The following is a 25728-nucleotide window of genomic DNA, read 5'->3' on the forward strand; positions in this document are numbered from 1 at the left end:
CTGAGACAGAGGGTTATAGGGCATGGGGCTTTCAGTGCTGTTATATATATATATATATATATATATATATATATATATATATATATACACACACACACACACACACACATTTTTTTTTAGAAACAAGGTTTCACTCTGTCTCCAAGGCTGGAGTGCAGTGGCACAATCACAGCTCACTGCAGCCTCAACCTCCTGGCTTTAAGCAACCCTCTCACCTCAGCCTCCTGAGCAGCTGGGATTACAGGCATGTACCACCACACCCGGCTAAGTTTTGTATTTTTAGTGGAGATGGGGTTTCACCATGTTGGCCAGGCTGGTCTCGAACGCCTGACCTCAAGTGATCTGCTCACCTCAGCATCCCAAACTGCTGGGATTACATGTATGAGCCACAGCCTGCTTTAGAGGCTGGAGGACTGATAAAAAAATTTGTAACAACCCAGGCAGAAGCCACGGGTGGCCAGAAGATAGAGAGTGGGAGACAATGTAGGGTCTATTCTGGAAGACTGAAGGAAAACCAAGAGGCAAGGATGAATCCTAATATTTCACTTCAGGCTCAAGTTTTTTTTAAAGAGCAAGTTTAGAAGAAAAAAAATGAGAGCCAGGAAAGACAGTGAGACATAGAACATGAGAGAAAGACTCAGGAAAATTATTGAATAGGATGATCTGTGATTTTTTTTTTTTTTTTTCTGTAGAAAAAAACTCATTTACCAATTAAAGTATGACCTAGGATTTGTAATGCAGGGGTAGGGTCTATAAAACATCCCAAACAGCCAAATTTAGTAAAGAGCTTTGAAGAGTCAATGTGCCTGCTATGGACTGAGGTGTGTCCCTCATCCCCAAAATTCATATGTCAGAGCCCTAACCCCCAAAGGGATGATATTTGGAAAAGGGTCTTTGGGAGGTAATTAGGTTTAGTGGGGTCATGATGGTGGGGTCCGTGTAATGAGATTAGTGCCCTTATTAGACACAAAGAGCTTGTTTCTCTCTCTCTTTCCACCTGTACACACCAAAGAAAGGCCATGTAAGGACACAATGAGAAGGCAGCTAAATGCAATCCAAGGAGAGAGCCCTCACCATACTCTGACCCAACCAGAACCTTGATCTTGGACTTCCAGTCTCCAGAACCGTGAGAAATAAATTTCTGTTGTTTAAGTCACCCAGTCGATGGAATTTTGTTAAGACAGTGCCTGTTAACATGTTCATCTCTTTTGAAAAGCCATCATGCAACATGATGCATTAGACAACTGGTCTTGAGGCAAAAATTAAGGGGCATCAGTAGGACCATGACAAAGATCCAAGCCTTGGGACTAGGGCCCATCACTCAGGGTTCCAAAGTCTTGACATAACTGAATGGTATCCAACTCAAGCCCATTCACATCTCAGCTTCACACCTTGCTGCCTGTCACTCAACCTCTCTGAGCCTCAGTTTCCTTGTCTGTAAAATGAAAATAGTAACATGTCCCTAATGGACTTGTGATCATAACATGAGGTGATGTTTGTAAAATGCCTGGCACCTAGCAGTTGTTCCATCATCTCTTTCCCTCTTTCCTCTTCTATGTACAAGATAATTTTATTTCTAACAAGGCAGGAAAAATCAAAGACTTAAATAAGTAAACTCTCCCAGTAAGTGGTACATGACTCGTGAATTCACATTCATCGTCTCTGACCATGGATACATGACTTGGTCCTTGTGTGCCTTGCTGTCCTCTGGAGGATATAGCACCTGCCTTGTAGGGTTATTGTGAGGAATGAATGAGATACACGTGGTATGCTTAGCACCATGTCTGACACACTCAGGGAATGCAAGCAAGTACCATTGCCACTGTTGCTATTCGGTATGTGGGTCTCTTCAATCCTGCACATTTCTAGGTAATTAGGCCCAAAATGCAAGAGAAATAAAAGAGGTTCAGAGACAGCCAGGAGACACGTGAAGGCCCAATCCTAGGGCAATGGCATGGCAAATAAAAGGGTGTCACACTTGTCTGGATTGCCCTCCACAGCTTTCTCTGGCTCGGTTTTATGCCTCTGTCTTATTTCCACAATTGCACTAGAAGTTCTCCCAGGGCTGAGACCACATTATCCCTTTCTGGAGGCCCAGTTCCACTTCTCCAAACAACTGGGTGCATGTACAGTAAGTGCTTAATAAATATTTGTATTGAGCCTGTTTAGAAGGATCTGTGTCTCATATCTAAGATTTGGCCAAGGATATGCCAGGGCCAGGTCAGGCTCTGATAGTTACTGCTGACGCCAATGACACCCCACAGGCAGTTAGCTTCACAGTGGTGGCAAAGTCCCATCACATGGACTCAGACAGAGCCATGACTCAGATGAGCCATCTGTGGTCACAGATATGCCTGTGGGCCCAAATGGGACAGAGATAGGACATTAGTGCCACAGGCATGGTGCCAAACACTCACATTATCTCATTTAAGACTCACAGCAACCCCATGAAGTCAGGAGGATTATTACCCCTGTTTTATAGATGAGGCAACTAAGAAGCAGAAGTGTGGGTACGTGACCCACATTTGCACCACTGGAAGATGGCAGAGTGCCAGGGTCACCATTCACACCCTGGACTGACCAACTCCACAGCCTTTCCCTTAGCCATAGGGTCAAGGATGTAGATGAACTTTGAGGCTAGAAAATGAGCCCCAAGTATCCCTGCAAGGACCAGAGCAACCCAATGGATTCTTTGCTATATAATCTAAAAACTCTCTAGTTAAATAATAATTTCCCTAAAGAACACCTGTTGCTAGTTTCCCAATTTGCTCTTTGAGAACGAAGAAGCAGCCCAATTTCCCAGAAAGAGCTCTGTATCTAAACTTTCCTGTCTCCCCTAATAACAAAGGCTGGATTTCCAGTGTCAAGTTGAGGTACATAGTTGGCTGTGTGGGCTTTATGGCTTTTCAGTCACCTTTCAGAGTAATCTAAAATTTCTAAGCTTGTTTCAAAGGTAATTTTCACTCTACCTCTTAAAGCTTTTGGCTGCCCCCAGGCCATAAGTTAGAGGACAAGAGATGTCAGAAGACTAACATCTGTTAGATCTTTCCCAACAGTGTGGCAATGACATCATATGCTTCTTTTAGATAATTTGCACATTATCAGACTAATTTTCAGATTATCTAATCAGCAGACATTACCCTTAATCAACATGGTTCTCCCCTTTCAGCTCTGCAGAATACAATATGCCCTCCAAAGGCGTGCTAGAGCTGGAGCTTTTTTCTTTCTCAACAGAGATGAAAAGCCTAACTTTGCACCAGGCACACCACCCTTACTCAAAAGGCTGAGATCTCCAGGAACCTAGGACAACCCAACTTCAATTCCATAGACTTGAAAAATAAGCTTGAAATAAATGTTATGGACTCTTTTTTTTTTAATTTCCCTCTTAGGAGCTCTGAGTATGCTATAGAGAGTATGTTATATTTACTTATGCTTTTAAATAAAAGAGATACAACATATAACAATAAGACTCCAAACAGATGTTTTTACGAGTTATTTGTTCTTGCCTTCTAGTAATTGCTACACTGGCTTCCCACTGTCTATAGGATAAAGACTACACAGAGGGGCATAGAAGACGCTTCCCACTGTGGCCCCTGACGACATTTCCATCTTTCCTCCGCATCCCCTCAATCCAACATTACTATCAGACCCAATGACTTCCAATTATCTGAACGTGCCATGCTATTTCATACCTGCCTGCCTTCATGTACAGTTCTCTCTACCTGGGAAGCCCTCTCCCTCCTAAGAAATTCTTTCTCACTCTCCAAGAGCTAACTTGAATGTCACCTCTTCAGTGAAGCCTTTGCAAACCCCCTAATGCAGTGGTCCTAAAGCTTTAGTGTGCACCAGAATGCCCTGGAGAGCTTTGTAAAACCCAGACTGCTGGCCTCCATCCTTGGAGTCTGTTTCAGGACATCCAGTAGAACCTGAGAATCTACATTTTCAACAAGGTCCCAAGTGATGCTAATGCCACACCTGGAACACCACTGCCCTAAGGCATAGAAAGTACCCTGTGCCCTTGAGTCCTGAACTCCGTCACAGTTCTGTACACACCCCGTTGCACACTCCCACTCAGGACTGTGAGCTCAAAGACAGGGCTGAGTCTTCTTTATGCCTGTCCTCCCTAGTCCCAGCATATAGACAATATTCAATACGTGGTTATTACATGGATGGGTGGATAGATGGATGGATGGATGGATGGATGGATGGATGGATGGACGGATGGGATGGATGGGTGGATGGATGGGTGGATGGATGCACGACATATGCACAGATGGATGGATGCATGGATGGATTAGACTGAATTTATTTATACAGCTTTTCATCCAGGCCCAGGACTTCATAAATGTCTATCCTCACTCCAAAATTAACTCAAAACATCATCGATAATCATTTCCCACTGTGCAGAGAAGGTAGAAAGCTCAGAATTTAACATCACGAGCCTATGTTAAGGGGGTTTTGAATTCTAGTCCAGAGTTCTTTCTGCTACTCTACCCCACTGGGGCTCCCTACCAAGGCTGCATTTAAGAAGTCACAATGGTATGCTTCTGAGTGCATCTTTCAGAGTCCTATCCTCCCCGGCTGCGCTCCTTTTATTCATGTATGTGTACATCTGTGTGTAGGTGTGTGTGTGTGTGTACATATGCATGTGCACACACACAGTCATTTGTTTCACTTGCAAAAGTAGATGAAGGTGGTAAAACAAATGGAGGGAGAAGAGGCATCCAGCCTCATGGAGGGAGAGGGTGGGATGCAGCCCACGTGCAGAGAACCCCATCAGAAAAGCACTATTTCCCAAAGGGAAGTGCTTGAGCTCCAAGCCACCCTGGCTTCCTGTAGTTGAGGCAGAGAGCCAAGGGCACACAGGAAAGGGGACGAATGTACAGGAAACACAAGAAATGTATACTCAGGAGAAAACGAGAGACTAAGGGAGAAACAAAGGCGCGAGAGCATCAGCTTGGGGGCCAGGTGATCAGGAGCGACAGTGGATTGCTGAACTTGCAGCCCCGGCAGCAAGGGCTGGGGCAGGGAAGGTCAGTGCCAGCTCCAGCAGCCCACTCTGCTCTTTCAGCAGCAGCAGCAGGCGCGGGATGAGCCATGGGCTCTGCTGAAGACACAGTTGGGGGGCGATAGAGCAAGCGACAGCAGGAGGACCAAAGTCAAAAGGTCGCTACTGCTGCAGGTGGTGCGAGCCCAGCTGCCCTTGGCCCTGCAAACCCCTGTGTCTGTAAGGCTGTTTTTCCATTACGCCTCTGCTCACATGCAGCTCGGGTCACCCTGCAGCTCTGCTAAAGGGGGAAAAAGTCAGCATTTCCACTTCACTGGTGTCCAGACCTTCTCCTGAGGGAGCCGCAGATTAGCCTCTTGGATTAAGCTCTCCTACCTGCCCCTCCCCTCCAAAAGCCTCACCAAGGGAGGATCACGAAGCTGAGACCTTAGGATGCTGCCGAGCTGTCACATCCAATTCAGCACACAGCCCCAGTGGCATTTAGGGGCAGGATGGATGGAAGTCACCCCCTACCCCCAAACAGTGGGAGCAGCTAATGACTGGGTATTAATGATGCTGGCAATTAGTGCTCACAAGAAAATAGTCGGGGGCTGCTCACCAGGGGAATGTGGGAGGGAGCAGAGCACACATTCGGGGCAACAAGCAAGTCAGTGGCCTGTGTGGTGCAGAGAACCTGGGACGAGCAGCTGCCTCATCGGTTTGTCCAGAGAAATTAGGGACGGGGGGAAAGGACGGTTTCTGTGGGCACTAAAGGCCTTTCTGCTGTACCCTCCCCACTAGCAAAACTGGGTTAATCACTGAATTTTCGAGGAGGGTGCTGTGAGATGTCATTAAAACAGTATTTGTGAGGGTTCTGGAAACTTCTTCATGTGGGGAGGCCCTGGATCCGCCCGGGAACACCTATTATTTTCTAGGAGGTTTTAAACCCTTAGCCAGCCAAATGATCCTTTTTGAAGAACCCACTTTCTCATCAGCAGGGTGAGAAAGAGAAAAGGGGGAGGGGGAGTTGGAGTGCGTGCTGCTCACTGACAAGCCCACAGAGGTGAGAACAAGCCACCATGAGATTTCGCAGGCAGACATCTCCATGTAGGGCAAGGGGAGACACGCACAGCTTCCTTCCCAAGCAAGGCTGTGTGGCCTCAAGGGGAGGACAGGAGAAGGCCAAACACCCCCGCCCACGCAGGAGCATGAGGAGATCCACAGCCGAGTGCTGGTCTCAGAAATCAGCCAACTCTGAGGGGATCACAGGGATCGCTGGAGAGACTGACTCCTTCTATTTAGGGTCTGCAGCACACCTCCACGTGCACCCACAAACACCAGGCACATGGAAACATGCACACGCACACACACACATGCACACGCACACACACGCATGCACACACACAACATGCACACATGCACGCACACATACGCACAAACGCGCACACACGTGCACAAGCACATGCACACACATGCACACACAAGCAAACAGCACGCACACACGCACACAACACGCACATACGCACACACAACATGGACACACACACACGCACACATGCACGTGCACACACAACACACATGCACACACACACACACACGTGCGCATGCGCACACACGCAACACGCACACGTACACACCCACACACACGCACACACATACATAGACACACACACACCACACTCATAATGAGGCTACAGGAGAACCAAGGAAAATGAGACACAGACAAGAAGCATTCCAAACCGCAGGGCATGAATAAAGGAACAAAATGGCCTGACATTTGAGAAGAGGTATAAGGAGATAAGCTAGCACAGGAGAGTGAGAAATAAGGCCACCAAGCTAATAAACACTTTAGAGAGCGCAACAATGGCGAAGAAACGCTTTTCAGGGAGCAACCAAAATCAAAGGAGATTCTTCTCAGCCTCCTCGTGGTAGGAGACAACAGTTCCGTGTGACCTCTTGGTCACTTAGACCAGGGAAAAGGGGAGAGACAGGGAAATGCAAGTACGGGCTGCCTCAGTACAGGTCAGTATCTTTTCCTTTTTGAAAGACAAGGGTGACTGGACCAAGGAAAACTCTTCCCAGAGAGAAGGCCTTAGTGTTGGAGCTCCTCAGTCCCTGGCAAGGAGAGGCGGGCAAGGCTCGGGGGGCACCTCCCGCTCTGCTGTTCAGGTTCTGTCCAGGTGACAACAGCAGGTGAGAAAGCAAGGGTCTGTCACACTAAAGGTTTGCACCTTGGAAGTGAGCAAAAATTCAAGAAGGTGCTGAAGGCTGAATTGCATCCCCTCCCCACTCTCAAATTCCTATGTTGAAAGCGTAACCCATGGTACCTCAGACTGTGACTTGGTTTGGAGGTAGGGTCCCTAAAGAGGCATTTAAAGAGATAAAGTTAAAATAGGCTTGTTAGGATAGACCCTAATATCCAATCTGACATGGGCCGGGCACGGTGGCTCACGCCTATAATCCCAACCCTTTGGGAGGCTGAGACGGGTGGATCACGAGGTCAAGAGATTGAGACCATCCTGGCCAACATGGTGAAACCCTGTCTCTATTAAAATACAAAATTAGCTGGGAAGTAAAATACAAAAATTAACTACTCGAGAGGCTGAGGCAAGAGAATTGCTTGAATCTGAAAGGCAGAGGTTGCAGTGGGCCGAGATCACACCACTGCACTCCAGCCTGGCGACAGAGAAAGACTCCATCTCAAAAAAAAAAAAAAAGATGAGGAAATGTGGACATAAAAGCAGACACCAGAGCACCCATGCACAGAGGGACAAGTGTGTGAGGGGACAGGAGAAGGCAGCATCTGCAAGCCAAGGAGGGAAAAACAACCCTGCCAGCACCGTGACCTTAGACCTCCAGCCTCCAGAACTGTGAGAAAATTAATTTCTGTGGTTTAAGCCACTCCGTCTCTGGGGTTTTCTTATGAGAACCCTAGCAAATCCATAAAGAAGGCAATGCTACAAGGGGAAACTGGGGTGGAGGTTAAAGGAGACCCCACACTAATCCGAAGAATGACCTTGGCCACAGGTGTGTTTATTATTTCAAATATTTGGTGGAAGTGGCCAGTGGATATCAGTTGACTAAGTCAATGGCTAACACGCATCCTCTAATCCTAGAGTCTGATCCCTTTCCCTGCATTGAGTTGTTCACTTTCAGAATCCGTACCACCAAATCTTCTGAATAAAATGAAAAACACATGGCCCGTCCATGAATATTCTTCACTGAGAGAGCTCAGTGTGGCCCGCATCTTCAAGCAGGCTCTAAAGATTCCATTATCCCATTTCCATGTTGAGATTTCTGCAGGCCCAGAGACCATACGGGATATTCTAGAGGAAAGTCAAGTGGAAAATGCTAAGCCCTTTTGGATTCCCTAATTCATAATTGGAGGTTGAGGTAGGAAAGCACAGAAATGGAAACACAAATCTTCAGGGTCGCTTTGGGTCTTGAGAGCCCAACATCCCAGACGACAAATCCACCCAGATCACATTTGCCATTTGAATGCTGAAGCAAAGAACATGGGGTCTCCAGGCAGCATTTCTAAGGCAGGAGAGCCCTGTACCAAAATGTGATCCCCTCCCCTCACACCAATAGATAAGAATACTCTAAAGCTCTTAGTGGCCAAGCAGGCATTTCGAATGTCTGTCTGAACTGACACACCCATGACCTATGCCCAACCCAGTCTGAGTGGCTCTTGAGGAGCTGAGGGAAAAGAATTGTAGGTCTGGCATCTGACAGTGGCCAGGTAAGGACTTTCTCTTCTGCTTAACACATTCCTTCCTCTGGGAGCAGAGCAGGGTGTGTGAGCCCAGCCCTGCTATTGTTGGGCTGAGCTGCAGGGGCAGCTGACTGGCTGGCTGAAAGGGCCAACGCGCTACAGCACATTGAGACCACTCAAAGGTTGCTACCAGAAGATGCCAGCGCAGCGGTGAGAAAAAGGAACAAGGAACGCTCCCCAGCCTGCCTAACCCACTTCTTCACTGCCCCAACCTAACAAGTAGGCACTCACGCCTGTGGTTTTCATTTCTGTGGTTGGGTGGGGACCGAGTCTCCTGGTCTTGAGCTTCATCCCCCTCCTCGCTGGCCAGGTGAGTGTGAGCATAGTGGTAGCTGAGCCCCGGTCGGTTCTTGTAGCGCTTGCCACAGACTAGAGAGGAAAAGAGGGAAAAAGGAAGAGATGCAAATATTAGCAACCTGTGCAGCCACCGCTATCATTCTCCCAGACAGTGACCCCATCCATCCACCCCAGAGCCAGGCTTCCCTTAAAACTGTCTCCCATCCTAACACCCCTTTCCCCCACCCAACAGAACCAACACCCTTATAACAACTCAGCTCATGGAAAGAAAAACTGCAAAAGTAAAACATGAGGTTAAGAGCTGTGTAAGCACTCCACTGTTTCTAAGCTGTGAGACCCAGGGCAAGTCACTTGACCTCTCTGTGCCTCACTTTCTTCAGAGATAAAATGGGAATACTAATAGTACTTACCTCACAGGGTTATTGTGATAAGTTTATCTCTATGCAAAGTACTTAAAACAGTGTCAGGCATGTTGTAAGGGTAATTGTTATGACGTTGAATTCAATGGGCACTGGGAATCTACCCAATCCAACATCCCATGACACAGATGAGGCAAGTGAGACCCAGCAACGCCAAGTGACTTGCCCAGGAACACACAGCTAGTGTGGCAGAGCCACCAGAATCCATGTCTCCTGGGTTCCTGTGTACTGTCCCTTCCACCACCCCATGGTTGGCCTCTGCAAGAAATAGAAAAGTTTTATCTGGATAATACTTTTGATGTCTCACCCAGTGATTTTGTGCCAGAAAGACATGCTCCACTTCCACCATGAACGCCATGGAGTTAAAGCATCCCTGGTGAGTGTAGTCACCAAGAGCTTGTGCCCCTGATGCCCCAGGGCAGCCAAATCTGTAAAAAGTGCTCTCACAAGTACTACCTCTCAAATGAGGCAGTTTGAGCCAAGGGCAGCGAGCAATCGAAATGTGCCTTCTTGGAGCCAAGAAGAAAGGGCAGCAGTTCTGTTGGTTAAATGCTCAGTTCCTGGGAAGCAGAAGTCTGGCTAAATGGCTCAAGGTCACACTACCACCCTCAACCTCCCCACGTACAGTTCATTATCTCAGCCCCTAGGGGGACGGCATTGCTGGTAGCAGAAACCTCGAAGAGTCTTCCCAGTGAAACGTCCATGCCAACCTTCTATGCTTGCCCCCCAGCCTGGGTCCCCATCACAGCAAACCAACCTGCTCTGCTGGAGTGCTTGAAAGTTACAAATTCTAAAAGACTTCTCCCTTGGGCTGACATGACTGAGTCATACAAGGAAGCATAAATGCTTCACAAGGTGGGAAGAGCACAACTTCAGCAGCAGGCCTGGGTTCAAATCCCAGTTCCAGCTGCTGAGGTTCACTGGCTGGGTGGTCCTGAGAGTAGAGAAGTGCTGTTATCCAGTCATCTTATCCAATGATATTATTCTGATAATTATTACTTCTGATAGAGGTACTTCTGATATTACTTCTTATTACTTCTGATAGAGTTTCTCTTCCTACCAGATTCTCTTGGAGTTTTTCAGTAGACAAACATTGGCCAAGATAATGTCATCTCTTCTTCCCCATATTTACATAAACTGTTTGATCATAGCTTAGATCGTTTGTAAGAACCACCAAAACAATATTTTAAAATGGCAAAAGCAAGCATTTCCAATGTTAATGAAGGCAGATCTAGTGTTTCACTGTTTAGAATGATGTATCTGGCTAATTTTTAGTCTTTACCACATTTAAGTAGTTCCTCTTATTCCTGTTATAGAGTTTTATTACAGGAGAATTCTAGCAACTACCCTTTCAGCATCTACTATAATATGACTCTCCTTTAGTTTGTTGATAAGGTAAATTACGTTGATTTCCTAATATTTCTTATTATTGAACCATTCTTGAATTCCTAGAATGTACTCCATTTGGTCAGAGTATATTATTTATTTGATATACTGCTGCATTCTGTTTTCTAATACTGCATCTTGAATCTGTGCTAAGACTTGAGCTTGATCTATAATTTTGGGACTATCTTTTATTAGGTTTCAATTTTATGGTCATGTTGATTTCTAAAAATGAATTGAGTTTTGCTGCATGAAATTGGACAAGCTGTAGCTCTGTGCCTTTTCTTTTATCTGAAAATCAGGATAACAGTACTTACCTTGAAGGATGGGCAAAGGGATTATAAATACATTGTAAAGCAGTTCTCTCAATACCCAGCACATAATAGATGCTCAGTAAATGGTAAATGAGGGGCAAGGGCTGTCAGCATTTTTTGCTGCATCTTAAGTACTGGACCTTCCTGAAAAGAGGGACTTTGACCCTTGCCTCATATTATAAAGTCTGGCAATTGGTTGGACTTCCTTGATAAGACAAGAGGAGAGTCTGAAATTCAAGTTGGTGACCTACTGACTATAAATTCAAGACCCAATGTTTAGCTCCCACTTATAAGTGAGAACGTACGGTATTTGATTTTCTATTTCTGCATTAATTCACTTAGGATAATGGTCTCCAGCTGCATCCATATTGCAAAGGACATGATTTTGTTCTTTTTTATGGCTGTGTAATATTCCATGGAATATACTAAACACTCGGTACACACAGACATGAAGATGGAAATGACAGACACTGGGGACTCTAAAAGAGGGAAGGGAAGGAAGGGGACAAGGCTGGAAAAACTACCTGTTGGGTACTATGTTCATTATTTGGGTGACAGGTTTAATAGAAGCCCAAACCTTAGCATTATGTAATATATGCATATAACAAACCTGCATCTAAAAAAATAAAAAATTAAAATAAACAGGCCTATCATTGGCTACTTACATTCATATATTCTCTCTTCCTCTCTCTCATAAATATTGTAAAAAAATAAAATTAAAATAAAATAAAAGAGTACTATGCATCTCAAATCCATGTGACTCAGGAAGCCGGACCCAAAGAGGCCCCTGAGGTACACTCTGGATCTGCTTATGGCTTTTTCTATTTAGCTTTTTGGATAATCTGAAGTTAATATACAGCAGATTATGGGGTCATTGCATATAACTCCCTTTAGTCGCCAAGCATACTGTTAGTAAGGAATAAATGTTTACTAAAAGTAATGATAATGATATCAGTATTTACACAAAGAGGCCTCAGCCGCCTCTGCAGATCCCCAGTATAAACTCATAGCATTTCACTTGTGCCATTTTGTTATGTCAATCATCACTGTTGCTTAATCACACAATTTCAGGATCTTAATGGTCATTTGGTCTATCTAGAGAAGTGTTTTATTCCCACCAACTCTAGAAGGCCTGTTCTGGACAACTCCACTGATAGGGAACTCACTACCATTCAGAGCAGGCGTTTCTCCTTTAGACTCCCTGAATTACGGCTATGTCTGCACTGAAGGACCTCTCTTAAGGACAGTTTCATATCAATTTCATCTTGATATCAACAACTCCACCTTATATGTTGACATATACATACTACACCTTAAAACATATTTGTTGAGTGGCTCATGAATGAATACAGAACCACTTTGTGGGAAGGCCAGGAGATGGGAGAAGAGGCAAGCTTGTAGAATCTAATACTTCTACCCACATTAAGCTCAGACTAATTGTTCTTAAAAATCTACAAAACCAAACCTAAGCAAAAATATCCTTCCCCAACACGGTAGAAAGTAATAACGTTTAGAGCAAATCCTTTTGCTAGAACAGAGATTCTCAAACAGTGGTCCCCAGACCAGCACCATCTACACCTCCTGTCAACCTGTTAGAGATGCAAACTCTTGGGCTCCACCCCAGACCGACTGAATCAGAAACTCTGGGGGTGGGGCCCAGCGATCTAGATTTTTAAAAGCCCTCTAGGTGATTCTGATGCACACTAAAGTTTGAGAATACTGGGCTAGAAGGCTGGGTCTATTTAGGCTTGACTCCACCCACCCTACGTCCCCATGCCCTTCTTGATGGATGACCGTGGCAGTCAGGGGCAGGACAGGCAGCCTTGAGACCTTTGTTCAGTTATTAACAGAATCAGGACCCGACAATACATGGAGGTCCCAGTCTGGAGAAGCCAGACTTCTTCACAAAGAACCCTCTGGTTGGAGTTCCATTTTTAACCAGGTATATGTACCATGTCATTCTTCCATCACTAGGTCTTCAATTCAAGAAATATTTATTAGTCACCTAATATGTGCCCCACCCTCCACCACAAGAAGGACAAAAATGAACAAGCCCCAGACCCCTCCGTGGAGGAGGTCACAGTCTAGCAGAGATCTGCATGTAAACAAGCCAGAGGGAGGTGGGTTGAATACAGTGAGTCCATGCCAGGCAAAGAGGGACATCAAAGAGGGGCCAGGAAACTGGCTTGAGCGAGTGGGGTACGGTTTCCCAGAGTAGGAGCCCCTGACATGAGCAGGACTTCAGCAGACAAAGGGGACCCAAAGCACATGCAGTCATCACCTCTGCAAACTGCGAGAAGTCTAACCAAGTTGAAGAGGTGGAGCGGTGGGGGTGGATGTGAGGAAGACTAACAGGAGAGGAAGCTGAGCAGGGCTTTATCCCGACAATGGGGCAACCAGGGGAGGATTCTATCCTGAGGACCAACTTAAGCAGATTGACATGTTAGAAATACTGCTTAAGATTGTAGGGCAGAATACGGATTTGAAGGTGGCAAGGGGCTATTTCGATTGTTTACCTGTGAAACAATGACTTGTGCATGGAGAGGCAAAATGGGGTGGGAGAAGGGTTAATGAGAGAACCTGGTGGAAGAGGGAGTGAGTAAGAAAGCAAGGAGGAACCCAGAAAGACTAACATGGCCTTCCTGGCCATGCCCCACCCAGCCCCGTCCACCTCTCCAGCCTCTTCTGACACCACATTCTGCCTCCTGCACGGCCCTCCTGCTTGTTGGCCTTTTCGCTTCTTATAGATTTCTCTTCCCACCACAGAGTCTTCGCACAAGCTCTTTCCTCTGCCTAGAATGTCCCCATCCCCAATTTGCCTGATTAAGGTCTAATCATCCCTCTGATCTCAGCTCAAAAGTCCTCCCCCAGGGAAGTCTTTCAAATCAAAATTACAGCCTTAGTTTTTTGCCTTCCTAGGACTAATCACATGTCAATACAGACAGTCCGCAATTTACAATGGTTTGACTTTTGATTTTTCAGCTTTATAATGATGTGAAAGCAATACACATTCAGTAGAAACCATACTTTAAGGATCTATACAACTGTTCTGTTTTTCAGTAGAGTATTCAATAAATTACATGAGATATTCAATGCTTTATTATAAAATAGGCTTTGTGCTAGATGATGTTGGCCAACTGTAGGATCATGTACATGTTCAAAGTAGGCTAGGGCTGGGCGCAGTGGTTCACACCTGTAATACCAGCACTTTGTGGGGGCTGAGGTGGGAGGATCCCTTGAGCCCAGGAGTTGAAGACCAGCCTAGCCAACATGGTAAAACCCCGTCTCTACAAAAAATACAAAAGTTAGCCATGTTTGGTGGCGCACACCTGTAGTCCCAGCTACTCAGGAGGCTGTGATGGGAAGATCACTTGAGCCCAGGAAGCAGAGGTTACAGCAAGCTGAGATCACACCACAGCACTCTAGCCTGGGTGACGGAGCAAGACCCTGTCTCAAAAAATATAAAATAAAGAAGTAGGCTAGGCTACACTATGATTTAGTAGGTTTGGTAGGTTAGGTGTATGACATGTATTTTCAACTTAGGATATTTTCAACTCATGATGGGTTTGCCAGGACATAGCCCCACTGTAAGTGGACGAGCACCTGTAGGCGTCTCTCTCACTGGCAGCAAGCATGGCAGGTCCTGTGTGTCCACAGGCGCTGTGTCCTGATGACCAGCACAGGGCCTCACTTGAGGCAGGTGACCAACGTCAGCTACGGAAAGCAAAGAAGATGCCCATGTTTCTGACTTGGGCAACTGGGTTGAAGGATGAAGGAGGAAAAACAGATTTAAAGAAGGAAGAGAATGAGTTGAATTTACCTGAAGCTTGGGAAAGAGACGTAGATTTTGGAGCTGGCAGGTTGGCAATGGATGTTATAAGTATGGGAAAAAGTGTCAAGAAGAGATTGTGGAGAGAGAAAAGAGAGGCACCTACACAGGATAGAACTCAGAAAACACCAGGATCTTAAGAGACTGGTGAAGAAAGATAAACTGATTTTTTATTATTATTTGTTTAGAAAGGATTGAGTGTGGTGGCTCACGCTTATAATCCCAGCATTTTGGGAGGCTGAGGCAGGAGGATCACTTGAGGACAGAAGTTCAACACCCACCTGGGCAACATAGAAAGGCCCCATCTCTGCAAAAAATAATTCAAAATTAGCCAGGTATGGTGGCATGCTCCTGTAGTGCCAGCTACTTAGGAGGCTGAGGTGAGAGGATCACTTGAGCCCAGGAGGTTGAGGCTACAGTGAGCCATGATTGTGCCACTGCACTCCAGCCTGGGTGACAGAGATTCTGTCTCAAAAAAAAAAAAAAAAAAAAAAAATTTAATAATTGTTAAGAATCATAAGCCAAAGGAATAGGGTTTCAAGACGACAGTAACAATGACACCACCAGTCACAGCTCCTGCCAGCAGCCGTTGAGTGTTTACCATGGACCAGGCTCACTCCAAGTGCTTCAAGTAAATTGACTCACAGCAACCTGCATCCCCATTTTAAAGAAAGATGAGGAGATTCTGCACTGAGGCAGAGCCACAGTAACAAATTAGATGCCTGAGAAGGGTCAAGAAGGTTGGAGACTAAGAAGAGACCACTGGATTTGGAAATTGGGAAGTTGCCTTAACAAGAAGAGAATCCACAAAGTCGAGGAGCACAACTGCAGGGTGCTCCGAGAAATGAGGAAGTGCTGATGGGGCCAGCTGTGGGAGGAGGAAAGAGGGAGGTTGGTGGGTGGCGGGGAGCTTAGGATCAGGGGAGACTGGGGTGGAGCCTGTGTTTTACTAGGCTATTCTGACTCCCAAGTCTTAGTCCTTGGAATGATTTCATCGTAGGGGCAAGAGGAAGAGTGAAGACTTCCAAGATTTATTTTGGTTGGATTGCATCAGGATCAAACTGCTTCATTACAATGGAAAGAAACGTCTTGAAATCCTGCTTTGACTGGCTTAGAGAAGCCAGCACTGTTTCTCCTTCTGTGTTTAATCATGTCTTCCTGTCACTGCAAGCACCACGGGCCAGCTTTGTGAGCCTGTGACCTGTGTGTCCAGACAGGGCCCAAGTTCGGAAAGGCCCCACACTTGGTTTAATGCCCTGCTGTTGCCATCTTGAAATTCTTAATATTTATTGAAAAGGGGGCCCCGCATTTTCATTTAGCAGCTGACCCTACAAATCATGTAGCCGGTTCTAGAAGCCTGTTGGGTTCAGAGTGGAGATCTGGGACTAAGTTACTCCAAATAGCTGATCTGATAGTCTGAGAGCTGCCAAAGTGAACCCGGGTCCCAACCAGCACTGTCAGGCATAAAATTCCCTTCTGAGATAACCTTGAAAGTCTGGCCAGAGTGGTTAGCCACTCAGTAGTCATCATCTCAGTGCCATCAACCACCCAGGCCTGGCTTCGAGATCGGCTCTGCCCTCAGAGAGGCAGAATCTGCAGCAGGTAAGTGGGCAGGCTGGATCTGAACTGCCTGGGTTCAAGTCCCAGGTCTGCTGTTGACCGTGTGATCTTGGGCAAGTTACTAATCCTCTCTGTGCCTCAGCATCCTCTATGTAAAACAAGGTGGATCACGACAGCACACCTGCTGCCCACAGTGAGACCCATATGAGAGAATGCATTTAAAACAAAGCCCAGCTCATAGGGAGTCATGGCTGTTCTCAGCTGCTCTCATCACTACTGCTGTCAAAGTGGCCCAACAAAGAGGATAAACCCCAAAGTGGGGAGTTATTTCTCCTCTGAAGTCTGGAGTGGAATAGCAAGGAAAAGAGGGTGGGAAAAGAAACATTTTGAAAATAAAGTACTGGAACCATCTGCTCTCCTTTTATCATGTCAGCATTCTCACTCTGGAAATATCTGTCGTGCAGAATCAGCCTGAGCTCCCAGGGGCGCTGAAGCAGCAGAGAGGGCTATGCCCCGTCTTCCCACTCCAGTCTCCTTCCCCGGAGGCAAGCGCTTTTGCATCATGCACCTCTGAAGCCACCACCCCTGGCACCAGTCGGCCCTGCCTGTGTACGACCTAAGGTCCTTCTTTTCACCTTGGCAAGCGTGCACCTGGATTTTGTGTTCCTGGCACGGTGCACATGGAGAGCAGTGGCTGTGACAATAAGGGAGGTCCAGCTTGCCTTCTCTCTCTCCTTCCCCCTGGGGCGGATCCATCTGTCAAGCTGCAGAAGGAGTGTTTGCCCACTTCCCAATCCAGAACTGGATTCCGCATGCAGGACCTCCTGTCTGGAGTTACGGATGCCTTCAGTGCTGCTCCAAAATATTTATTGCACACCCCCTGCCCCCTTCAATTCTACGCCACTCACTCCTAGTCTGGGCGGGGGTCGGGGGGGAGTCGGGAGGGGAGGAATCAGGGGCAGCTTGTGTGAACAAAGCCACTGCAGCAGACAGCAGCATCCTTCCTGCCGGAGAGAAGCGGCCGCCTTCCCCACTGATAACTTAATGACTCTGGCACATTTTCATCAGCCCAACTTGGAGCACACAGTGGGTATCTGAGCCAGTGGTTTCTGAGAGACTGAAAGCAGTGACTGAAGGCAATTACAGGATGAGCGTCCCAGAGACAAAGCCTGGGCCCTGGGAGTCACCAGCCAGTCACCAGCCGCATCTCATTCCCAGCTCTGCCCCGTGGCACTGACATACAACCCTGAGGACACCGCTTCCTTCTCGCTGCAGCTGGACTTCCTTATCTGTCACCCAGACCCCACCGTGTCTGTCATCTGCCGATGCCTCCAAGGCATCAGACCTACCATCAGGCAGCACCCATTCCCATGCAGAATCTCACAGCTCAGGAGGCAAGAATTCCCATTCCACAGATGACAAAAATGAGTCTGGGGGAGTTTAAGCAATTCTCTGGATGGCACAGCCAGAGTTTGAGCCCTGGTCTGTCTGCCCTTGAAGCATGTGACTAAAAGGTATGCTGGTGAGTCTCTGGTACTGCCTCACTCCCCACCCACCCCAACAGCCTGGGGCTGACTGGCATGGCCTGCTTCACCCATGCTCCCTTGCTCTCGGCAAGAAGGAGGCACCAGCAGGAGAACAGAGGGTGGGAAGAAAAACACATGGAGACTTGGGCCCTGCCCTGCTTGGGCACTGTGCTGTACAGGGGCTGTACAGGGGCCCACCTCCAAGGCTAGTCCTGCCTGGCTCTGGGAACCCTGTGTCTCCCCTGCTCCTTGGAGCTGGGGATAGGGAGGGCCTCCCGCTCTCCCTGTCAGCACCTTCATCTTGCCCACACCTTCATCTTGCCCACACCTTCATAATCACTCTGGCTTCAAATTCCCTTCCATCCAGCCCTTCTGAGTGGAATCTCACGTCCTGCCAGATACCATTTTGGCGCATATTCACACCCTACCAGACTGGTTCATAGAAGTTTGGGGCCACCAACACCTCCCAACAACCCTCCGTCTTCTCTCTGCAGAACCATCTGGGGAATGCAGGAATTCCTACAGCCAATTCCCCCAAGCAGGGAGAAGCCCCAGCTGAGAAAAGCCCTGTGTGACTCCCAGATACAAGCTCAGATCGGCATAAAGCCCAGGAGATACTTCCAAAAGCCACCTGCTTCAGACTGGTTACCCAGGGGACAGCTGTTCATCCCACAGTCACTGCAACTGGCCAGGCTTTTCTCAAAAGCCAGTGGTGGACTCAGCCCCCAGCTGGGCTTCTCCTCCCTCCCCTGCCCTTGAAGCTCAGAGGCCAGCAAACTCAGTGGCCTTCTAGAGACTGGGGGTCTGGTCCTGGGTCTGATACTAACCCGCTACGCACCCTTGGACAAATTCATACCTTTCTGGTTCTTGATTTTCTTATCTGCAGAATATGGGGGTTGGATCAGATGATCTCTAAGTCCTTTGCATTCTAGCACTTTACAACTCTCTGTTGTCCTGAAGCTATTATCTCCTCAACTGTGATAGGAAAATGATGAGGCTCCCAGGGGCTGGCTACACCCACCTCCCCCGACCCACCCTGCCCTCCCGTGGCTTCATACCTTCTTTCAGGCCACCCTTGATGCTTATTTTAAGCTGAATTCCTTTGGATGGAGACACAGGGGACTGGGGGTAGGGGTGGGGTAAAACACCCTGATTTTTCACAGCCACATTCCTTGGGGCCTGGCGGTGACCCAGGATCTGCCAAACTCCAGTGACCCAAAAGTCCTGTGTCTTCATCAAGGGACAGTGTCCTGCTTATTTTAGGAATTTACTAGATGTGAAGAAGAACAGAGAGAAGCAACCAGACTCTCATTTCAAAATATTCTATCACCTGATTTCTGGATCCTCAGCAGGGAAATGCAGAAACCCCTAAAACCAAAGCACTCCATGTGTTATGGGAACATTTCCTGCCCTGCTGAGAAGCCGAATAACAGAAGGCTGGTGAAGTCGGGAGTCTGCCTTCTTGGGTCAGCTAATTCGCATTGTGACCTTGGGCAAGTGACTCAATCTCTCTCCAGCCTCAGTTTCCTCGTCTGTAAAATGAGGGCAATACAGTTTGTAGCTCGTGGAAGCGTGTGAGAACTGCAGGAGTTCATCTTCTTACAATGCTCAGCCCAGTGCCTGGCACACAGCACATGTTCAACAAACATCAGCTATTTTTGATCATTCATTTAACTTGATCAGACGACTCCCCTAGATTCTGACAACTCCAGCAGCTAGGGCACAGAACACAACTGGGGCCCCGGCTTAGTGTTAAATAAGTACTCGATTCGGCATAAAGAAAATAAATATTTATTGAGAATATCTATGAACCAAGCAGTGAGGTAATTGTTTTTACACGTTGTCTCATTGAACCCTCTTGGAAACCCACTAAGGTTAATATTATTGTCCTCACCTAACAGACCAAAAAACCAAGGCTCAAAGAGGTTTTGTGATTTGCCTGAGGTCATGGCTAGGAAGTGAGCTGGTAAAGATTCAAATCCTGGCTTTCTGACTCCAGAGCCACCTCCTTCCAACTGGCATCCCTTGCAGGGCAGTGTCTTGGATTCCTGATTCTAGAGAGTGCTGCATTAGCATGCCCTTAATTAGCTTAAATTAAGAGTGAAAACTAATTCTCTTTTCAATTTTACAATAAAAATAATTTAAATAATAAATGTCATTGTCAACATTTCTGGGGAAGGTAAAAGAGAAAAGTCAAAATCAGACCTGATGACACTAAGCTGAGGCAGCCCCCAGGCATCTGGGAATCTTGCTAGCATCCTGTCTCTGAAGATCTCTGTACACCTCCATTGCCAGGACATCAGTGCAGCCTCCAATGCTGAGCAGGCTTTATTTGTGAGTTCCAGGCTATCCAGTGTGATTCCCCACCCCTTGCCTGAGGTAGGCCTTCTTCCACCTACAATGTCAGTGTAAGTTCCTCAGTTCCTTTGAGGATACAACAAATGTCCATTAGCATCTGTTAGACGTTTCTGCCTGGATTCCTGCCATTTCTACCAACTCATATGTCAGTTTCATCACGCTCCCAAAATTACTTCCCCGCTTTAGGATATTCCAGTTAAGCCTCCCCTTGTGTCTCAACGACCCAAGTGCAAGATGTCAAGAGTCATCATTGCCACCTCCCTCTCTCCTCTCTCCTGCTCTCCACACCCTGTCCATCATCTGCCGGGTTCTGTGAATTTCTCTTTCATTAAGTCTTCCTTGTCTAGCCCGTCCATTTAACTCCTTCTATCACCACTATCCAGATTTCACATCTTCTCCTAGCTGACTAGAAAAGACTCTTCTCAGTCATCAGGCTTCAGGCTTTCCTCCCTGAACACCAAATCCTACAGATCAACCATCTTAGAGATGTCCCCAGAATTGTCATGCATTACCACTGACCATGCAGGCCAACCTGTAAGCCAGGGGTCCCCAACCCCTCGGGCTACAGACTGACTCCTGGGCTGCACAGCAGGAGGTGAGTGGCGGGCAGGCAAGCAAAACTTCATCTGTATTTACAGCCGCTCTCCATCACTCACATTACCGCCTGAGCTCCACCTTCTGTCTGATCAGATTAGATCTCACATTAGATTCTCACAGAAGCACGAACCCTACTGTGAACTGCACATGCAAGGGATCTCGGTTGTGTGCTCCTTATGAGAATCTAATGCCTGACGATCTGTCACTGTCTCTCAGCACCCCCAGATGGGACCATCTTGTTGAGGGAAAACAAGCTCAGGGCTCCCACTGATTCTACATTATGGTGAGTGGTATAATTATTTCACTATATATTACAATGTAATAATCATAGAAATAAAGTGCACAATAAGTGTAATGTGCTCAAATCATCCCAAAACCTGCCCCCCACCCCTGGTCCGTGGAAAAATTTTCTTCCATGAAACCAGTCCCTGGTGCCAAAAAGCTTGGGTACTGTGGCTCTAAGCACTTCAGCCTGATGTTCCCAGCAACCCTGGTCTAACTCTGTGCCCCCAATCTCCCTACCCACATGCTCTGGGTTAGTCGAGCTGACCCTTCTTCTTTCCTGGTTTGCACATCCCACATTCCCTCCTCCAGACATTCATCAACAGTTTGGAAGCACCACTGCTGGGGCTGGGCTGCAAGTTGATTCTGGCCTGGACCGTGCCCTCGGAAGGCTCACAGTCCAGCCTGAGGGAGCAGAGAAACAAATTGTCATCACATAATGTGGGAGGCAGCCTACCAGGAGGTATGCACAAGGTACCAGCAGCTTCCAGAAAGGGGGAGTGATAGTACGTGTGGTGGGGGAGAGAAGGAGAATGAGAGCGAGAAAAAAAAAAGAGAGAGATGAATGACTGGGATCAAATCCTGGCTCTGCCATCTATTCACTATATGACCTCAGGAGAGTTAATTAACCCTTCCTCTCCCCAGTTTCCTTATCTGTAGGACAGAGATGACCAAAGCATCCATCTCACAGCACTTTTGTGGGGGTTAAAGAGTTAATATAGATGAAGCCAACAGAATATTCCAGATCTATAATGTAAGTCAACAAACTTCAGCATTATCATTATTATCTCTTCCCCCTACCCCTGGGCACACCCATCCACCCCTGGGGGCCAACATCAATTCAATCCATGTGCCCTAAGGGCCTTCTTGGCATCCTGGGGCTGCACCCTGTGACATAGCAGCCCCTCTTCGGGTGAACACTCCCTGCCCTGTTCCTTCAGTGCTCACTGTCCCCTCAATTGAATACCGCCCAGCCATGTGCTATCTCCTGTGCAATATCAGCCTTTCTCCTTCCAGGTATATTGGAGAAAGAGAAAATAAGAAGACCAAGGTGGGGAAACCTTTGTCAAGCACATGCCATGTGCAAAGCTTTTTATATACATCATCACAGTCAGCTTTCCCACCGTGCCCCATCCCCACACACACCGGAGGCCATGGAGACTCCCAGCAGCAAAATGACTTTCTCGATGTCACAGATAACAAGCAGCAGAGCCACTCCAAAGTCAGGGCACATCCTGCTTCACCCAGCTCTCTGCAACCTGGCAGACCCATCAGGCTCCTTGCTTTCCTATACTCCCCACCATGACTCAAAATAAGAGAGATCAAAGGCCATGCACCAGGCCCTGCAGCCTCACAGTTGTACTTCTAGGAAACAATAAAGCATTACGCAAACGTATAGCTGGAACAGTGCTTTTAATAGTAAACAGATATTAGGCTGTCTAAACATCTAACAGTAGAACATTGAGCAAATTATGAGACATGTCCGTCACTGTGGCACATCTGTATAATAGAACACTATGCAGTCCTAAAAACTATGTCATAAAACCTATTTATTGACACAGAAAGATGTTCCTGATGCATCACTGAGTGGGGCAGAGGGGCATTAAAATGGTACGTATCATTTATTAGTCGTCGTGTGTGTGTGTGTGTGTGTGTGTGTGTGTGTGTGTGTAGACAGAGATAGAATTAATCCTAGAATGGAATACAGCAAAACAAAATCTAAGTTATCTCTTAGGAGTGAGATTATGGGTGACTTTTATTTTTTCCACTTTTTTTTTTTTTTTTGAGATGGAATTTTGCTCTGTCACCCGGGCTGGAGTGCAATGGCGTGATCTCAGCTCACTGCAACCTCTGCTTTGCATATCTGTAATTCCTGATTATTCTGCAATGAACAAATACTATTTCCATAGAAAAGTTATTTTAAAAATAATAAAAAGCACCTCTACAATTGTTAATATCTACCCTGTTATGGGTCATCTTCACAGAAATAGGAATTGTCACGAGGTTTGCATCAAGAAACGGTTAGTGGAGAACAAGGTTGTGACCGAATAGAAAATAACTCCAGAGGGTGTGGGTCACAGCCCAGAGAAGACAGGTGTAGGTTAGAAGGTCAAATGCCAAGATGAGAGCCCTGGAGGAGAGGAGGCGGAGATAGGAGGGTCTAGGGACAGCAAAGAGAAACTCTTCCTTCTCCCCAGCCCTGCCTCTGGCCGGTCCTGCCAGAACACCTGCAACCTGTGTCCATGACACAATGGCATTTAAATATTTAAACAGACCCAGCTTTGCTGGAACAATGCACTCAGTCTCCAGGGATCAATCCCATGCCACAAGCCTCACTCCACAAATCAAGTTTCTGAGGGCACCGAGACTTTCCTACCCTCCCCATCACACCCCATCCAAGGACCTGCAAGACAACTGAGTGATGAGCCCGGTTTCCCTTCAGCGGCAAAGGCAGCGAGCCTGAAGGCCGCGTTATTGGCTTTTCCACTGCAGCTTGAAGCGAAAAGCACGTGAGCCTTAAAGAATATGGGCCTTAATGCCCTCAAAAAAAATTTTTTTTTTAGCAAAACTGCAAGAGTCATCTAACTCCCCTGCTGCACTTGGTTATGGGTAAAACCAGGGTAGTTTGAAAGAGGTTGATGTCAAGCAGATTTTCTAGGACTGCCTTGGGTTCAAGCTTTTGTCTGTCCAATCCGCAGATCCACCCATCCCATCGCACCTCTTGGCCTGTGGTACAGTTTCCCGTGGCATTCCCCAATCCGCTGCTGCCTTCATGTCCTCCAGACATCTTGCCTCCCTAGTAAAGAGCATCATTGTTAAGCTGCTGCCTGGGAAGAAAGGCGCCACTGTGCGGGGAAGGAGTGCTGATCAGGGCAGTCCAGAGGCCCAAGGGAGGAGCCATCCCCTCATGGATAAAGGAGGAAACCAGTGCCATAGCGATTGAGGTGTAGAACCAGGACTAGACGTCCAGCCTGTTCCTCCCATCAGCCTGATACCCTTCTCTCTGAAGACTACCACCGCCAAAGAACAAGAGACTTTAGAACGGGAAGAGACCCTAGACCCTATTCTGATACTACCCTCACTGGGTTTGGCAACACACTCCCCGACTGGGTTTCTAGAAGGGAGGCAACAGGGTGAAGTGGCCACACAACTGAAGATGCACATCTGCGGGGTGGAGGTGGAAGAGAACAAAGACTTTGCTGAGACAGAGGCTGCCTTGAGAGGACCCACTCCTGGTGTGTCACACCGGACGGGACTCAGGAGTGAGTCATGCTTCTAGGAGGGCTTTAGCCACATCTATTTGCCTTTTGTCACTAATCTAGCCTAATGCCCTAGTTGGGGGGCAGTGATTTTAATAGATTTAAATTTAAAAGGCTGGAAATCATAGAATTCATTCCGTTCCACTCAACTGTAATTACTACCTGACTCCAGCCTGCCAGCCTGACGCCTAGAAACTGCCCGTCAACAGCGGCCAGGGCTTCACCTATAAGTAAGGTGTGCGAGCTCATTAATTAACTTTGAAAACGTTTTTTCTGCAGCCCTCAAGAGAACCAAACTCCAGGGTAGGAGAGCAAACTTAAGGGGCAGTTAGTATGGAAGATGTCCTAGGGTATGGCGGTTCTAGAGTTGAGGACGCTGGGATCATATCCCAGTGTTCGCATCCTAGATCCCAGTTGTGTGACCATGGACAAGGCCCTACACCTCTCTGAGCCTCAGTTTCTTCACAGTAAAGTGAGGTCAACCGTCCCTGCCTCTCCGGGTTGGTGTGGGGGTTTACAGAGATAATCCATGGGAAACACTTAGCCTAGTGCTCTACACACCCTAAGCACCCACTCACAGGAATTAAGACCATGATTCAGAAAACACTTTGAGGAAAAAAGAAAACTTCCCACACTGCTTCCCTTGTGTCTAGCAAAAGGGCATATGCTGCTTTGCTTCTCCCTGCATGGCTAATGCTTAGAGACAAAATGTTCTCCCTGAACAACACATCGTCATCACCAACTTCTTTTCTATGATGTTTCTTGAACAAAGAAAATGGAAAAGTGGGTCTCTCATCAGGAGTTGGCTCCAATGACGCTAACAGAAAAATTCAGGCTTGGGAGCAATTAGGAAGAGGAGAGGCAAACTCTTGAAATGACTTTTAAAACTTTCTAGTAGCCCAAATCCAAAGATTCCTTCCAATACCTGTCCCCAATTACCATCCCGCCTATAAAATGGGGCTAAGGATACTGCTAGGATTTAAAGTGACTAAGTGAATGAAAAATCAAGTGCTGGATTGCTAAGTTGTATATCAATGTGAAATAAATGGAAAGAATAGATTCTAAGGAGACCAACTAAAATACTGGTGCAAGCCAGTGGCAACCTGCCTGGAGAATTCCTGGAGACTCCAGAATGTCCAGA

General features: G+C 47.0%; 1 protein-coding gene across 8 annotated transcripts in view; it reads right to left on the bottom strand.

The window, feature by feature from the left end:
- Positions 1–25728, bottom strand: part of DPF3 (double PHD fingers 3) — a 292122-nt gene that overhangs the window by 81080 nt on the left and 185314 nt on the right. For all 8 annotated transcript variants that reach the window (XR_001887453.1, XR_001887454.1, XM_017882782.1 and 5 more), the window contains one exon: positions 8994–9131. Coding sequence is in view for 6 of the 8 variants with exons in the window: in XM_017882782.1 (XP_017738271.1) it covers positions 8994–9131 (138 nt within the window). In the remaining 2 variants the exon portion in view is untranslated. The remainder of the gene's footprint in view (positions 1–8993; positions 9132–25728) is intronic.

Source organism: Rhinopithecus bieti, unplaced genomic scaffold (assembly GCF_001698545.2).
Source record: "Rhinopithecus bieti isolate Rb0 unplaced genomic scaffold, ASM169854v2 scaffold_13259, whole genome shotgun sequence".
NCBI classification, from domain to species: Eukaryota; Metazoa; Chordata; class Mammalia; order Primates; family Cercopithecidae; genus Rhinopithecus; species Rhinopithecus bieti.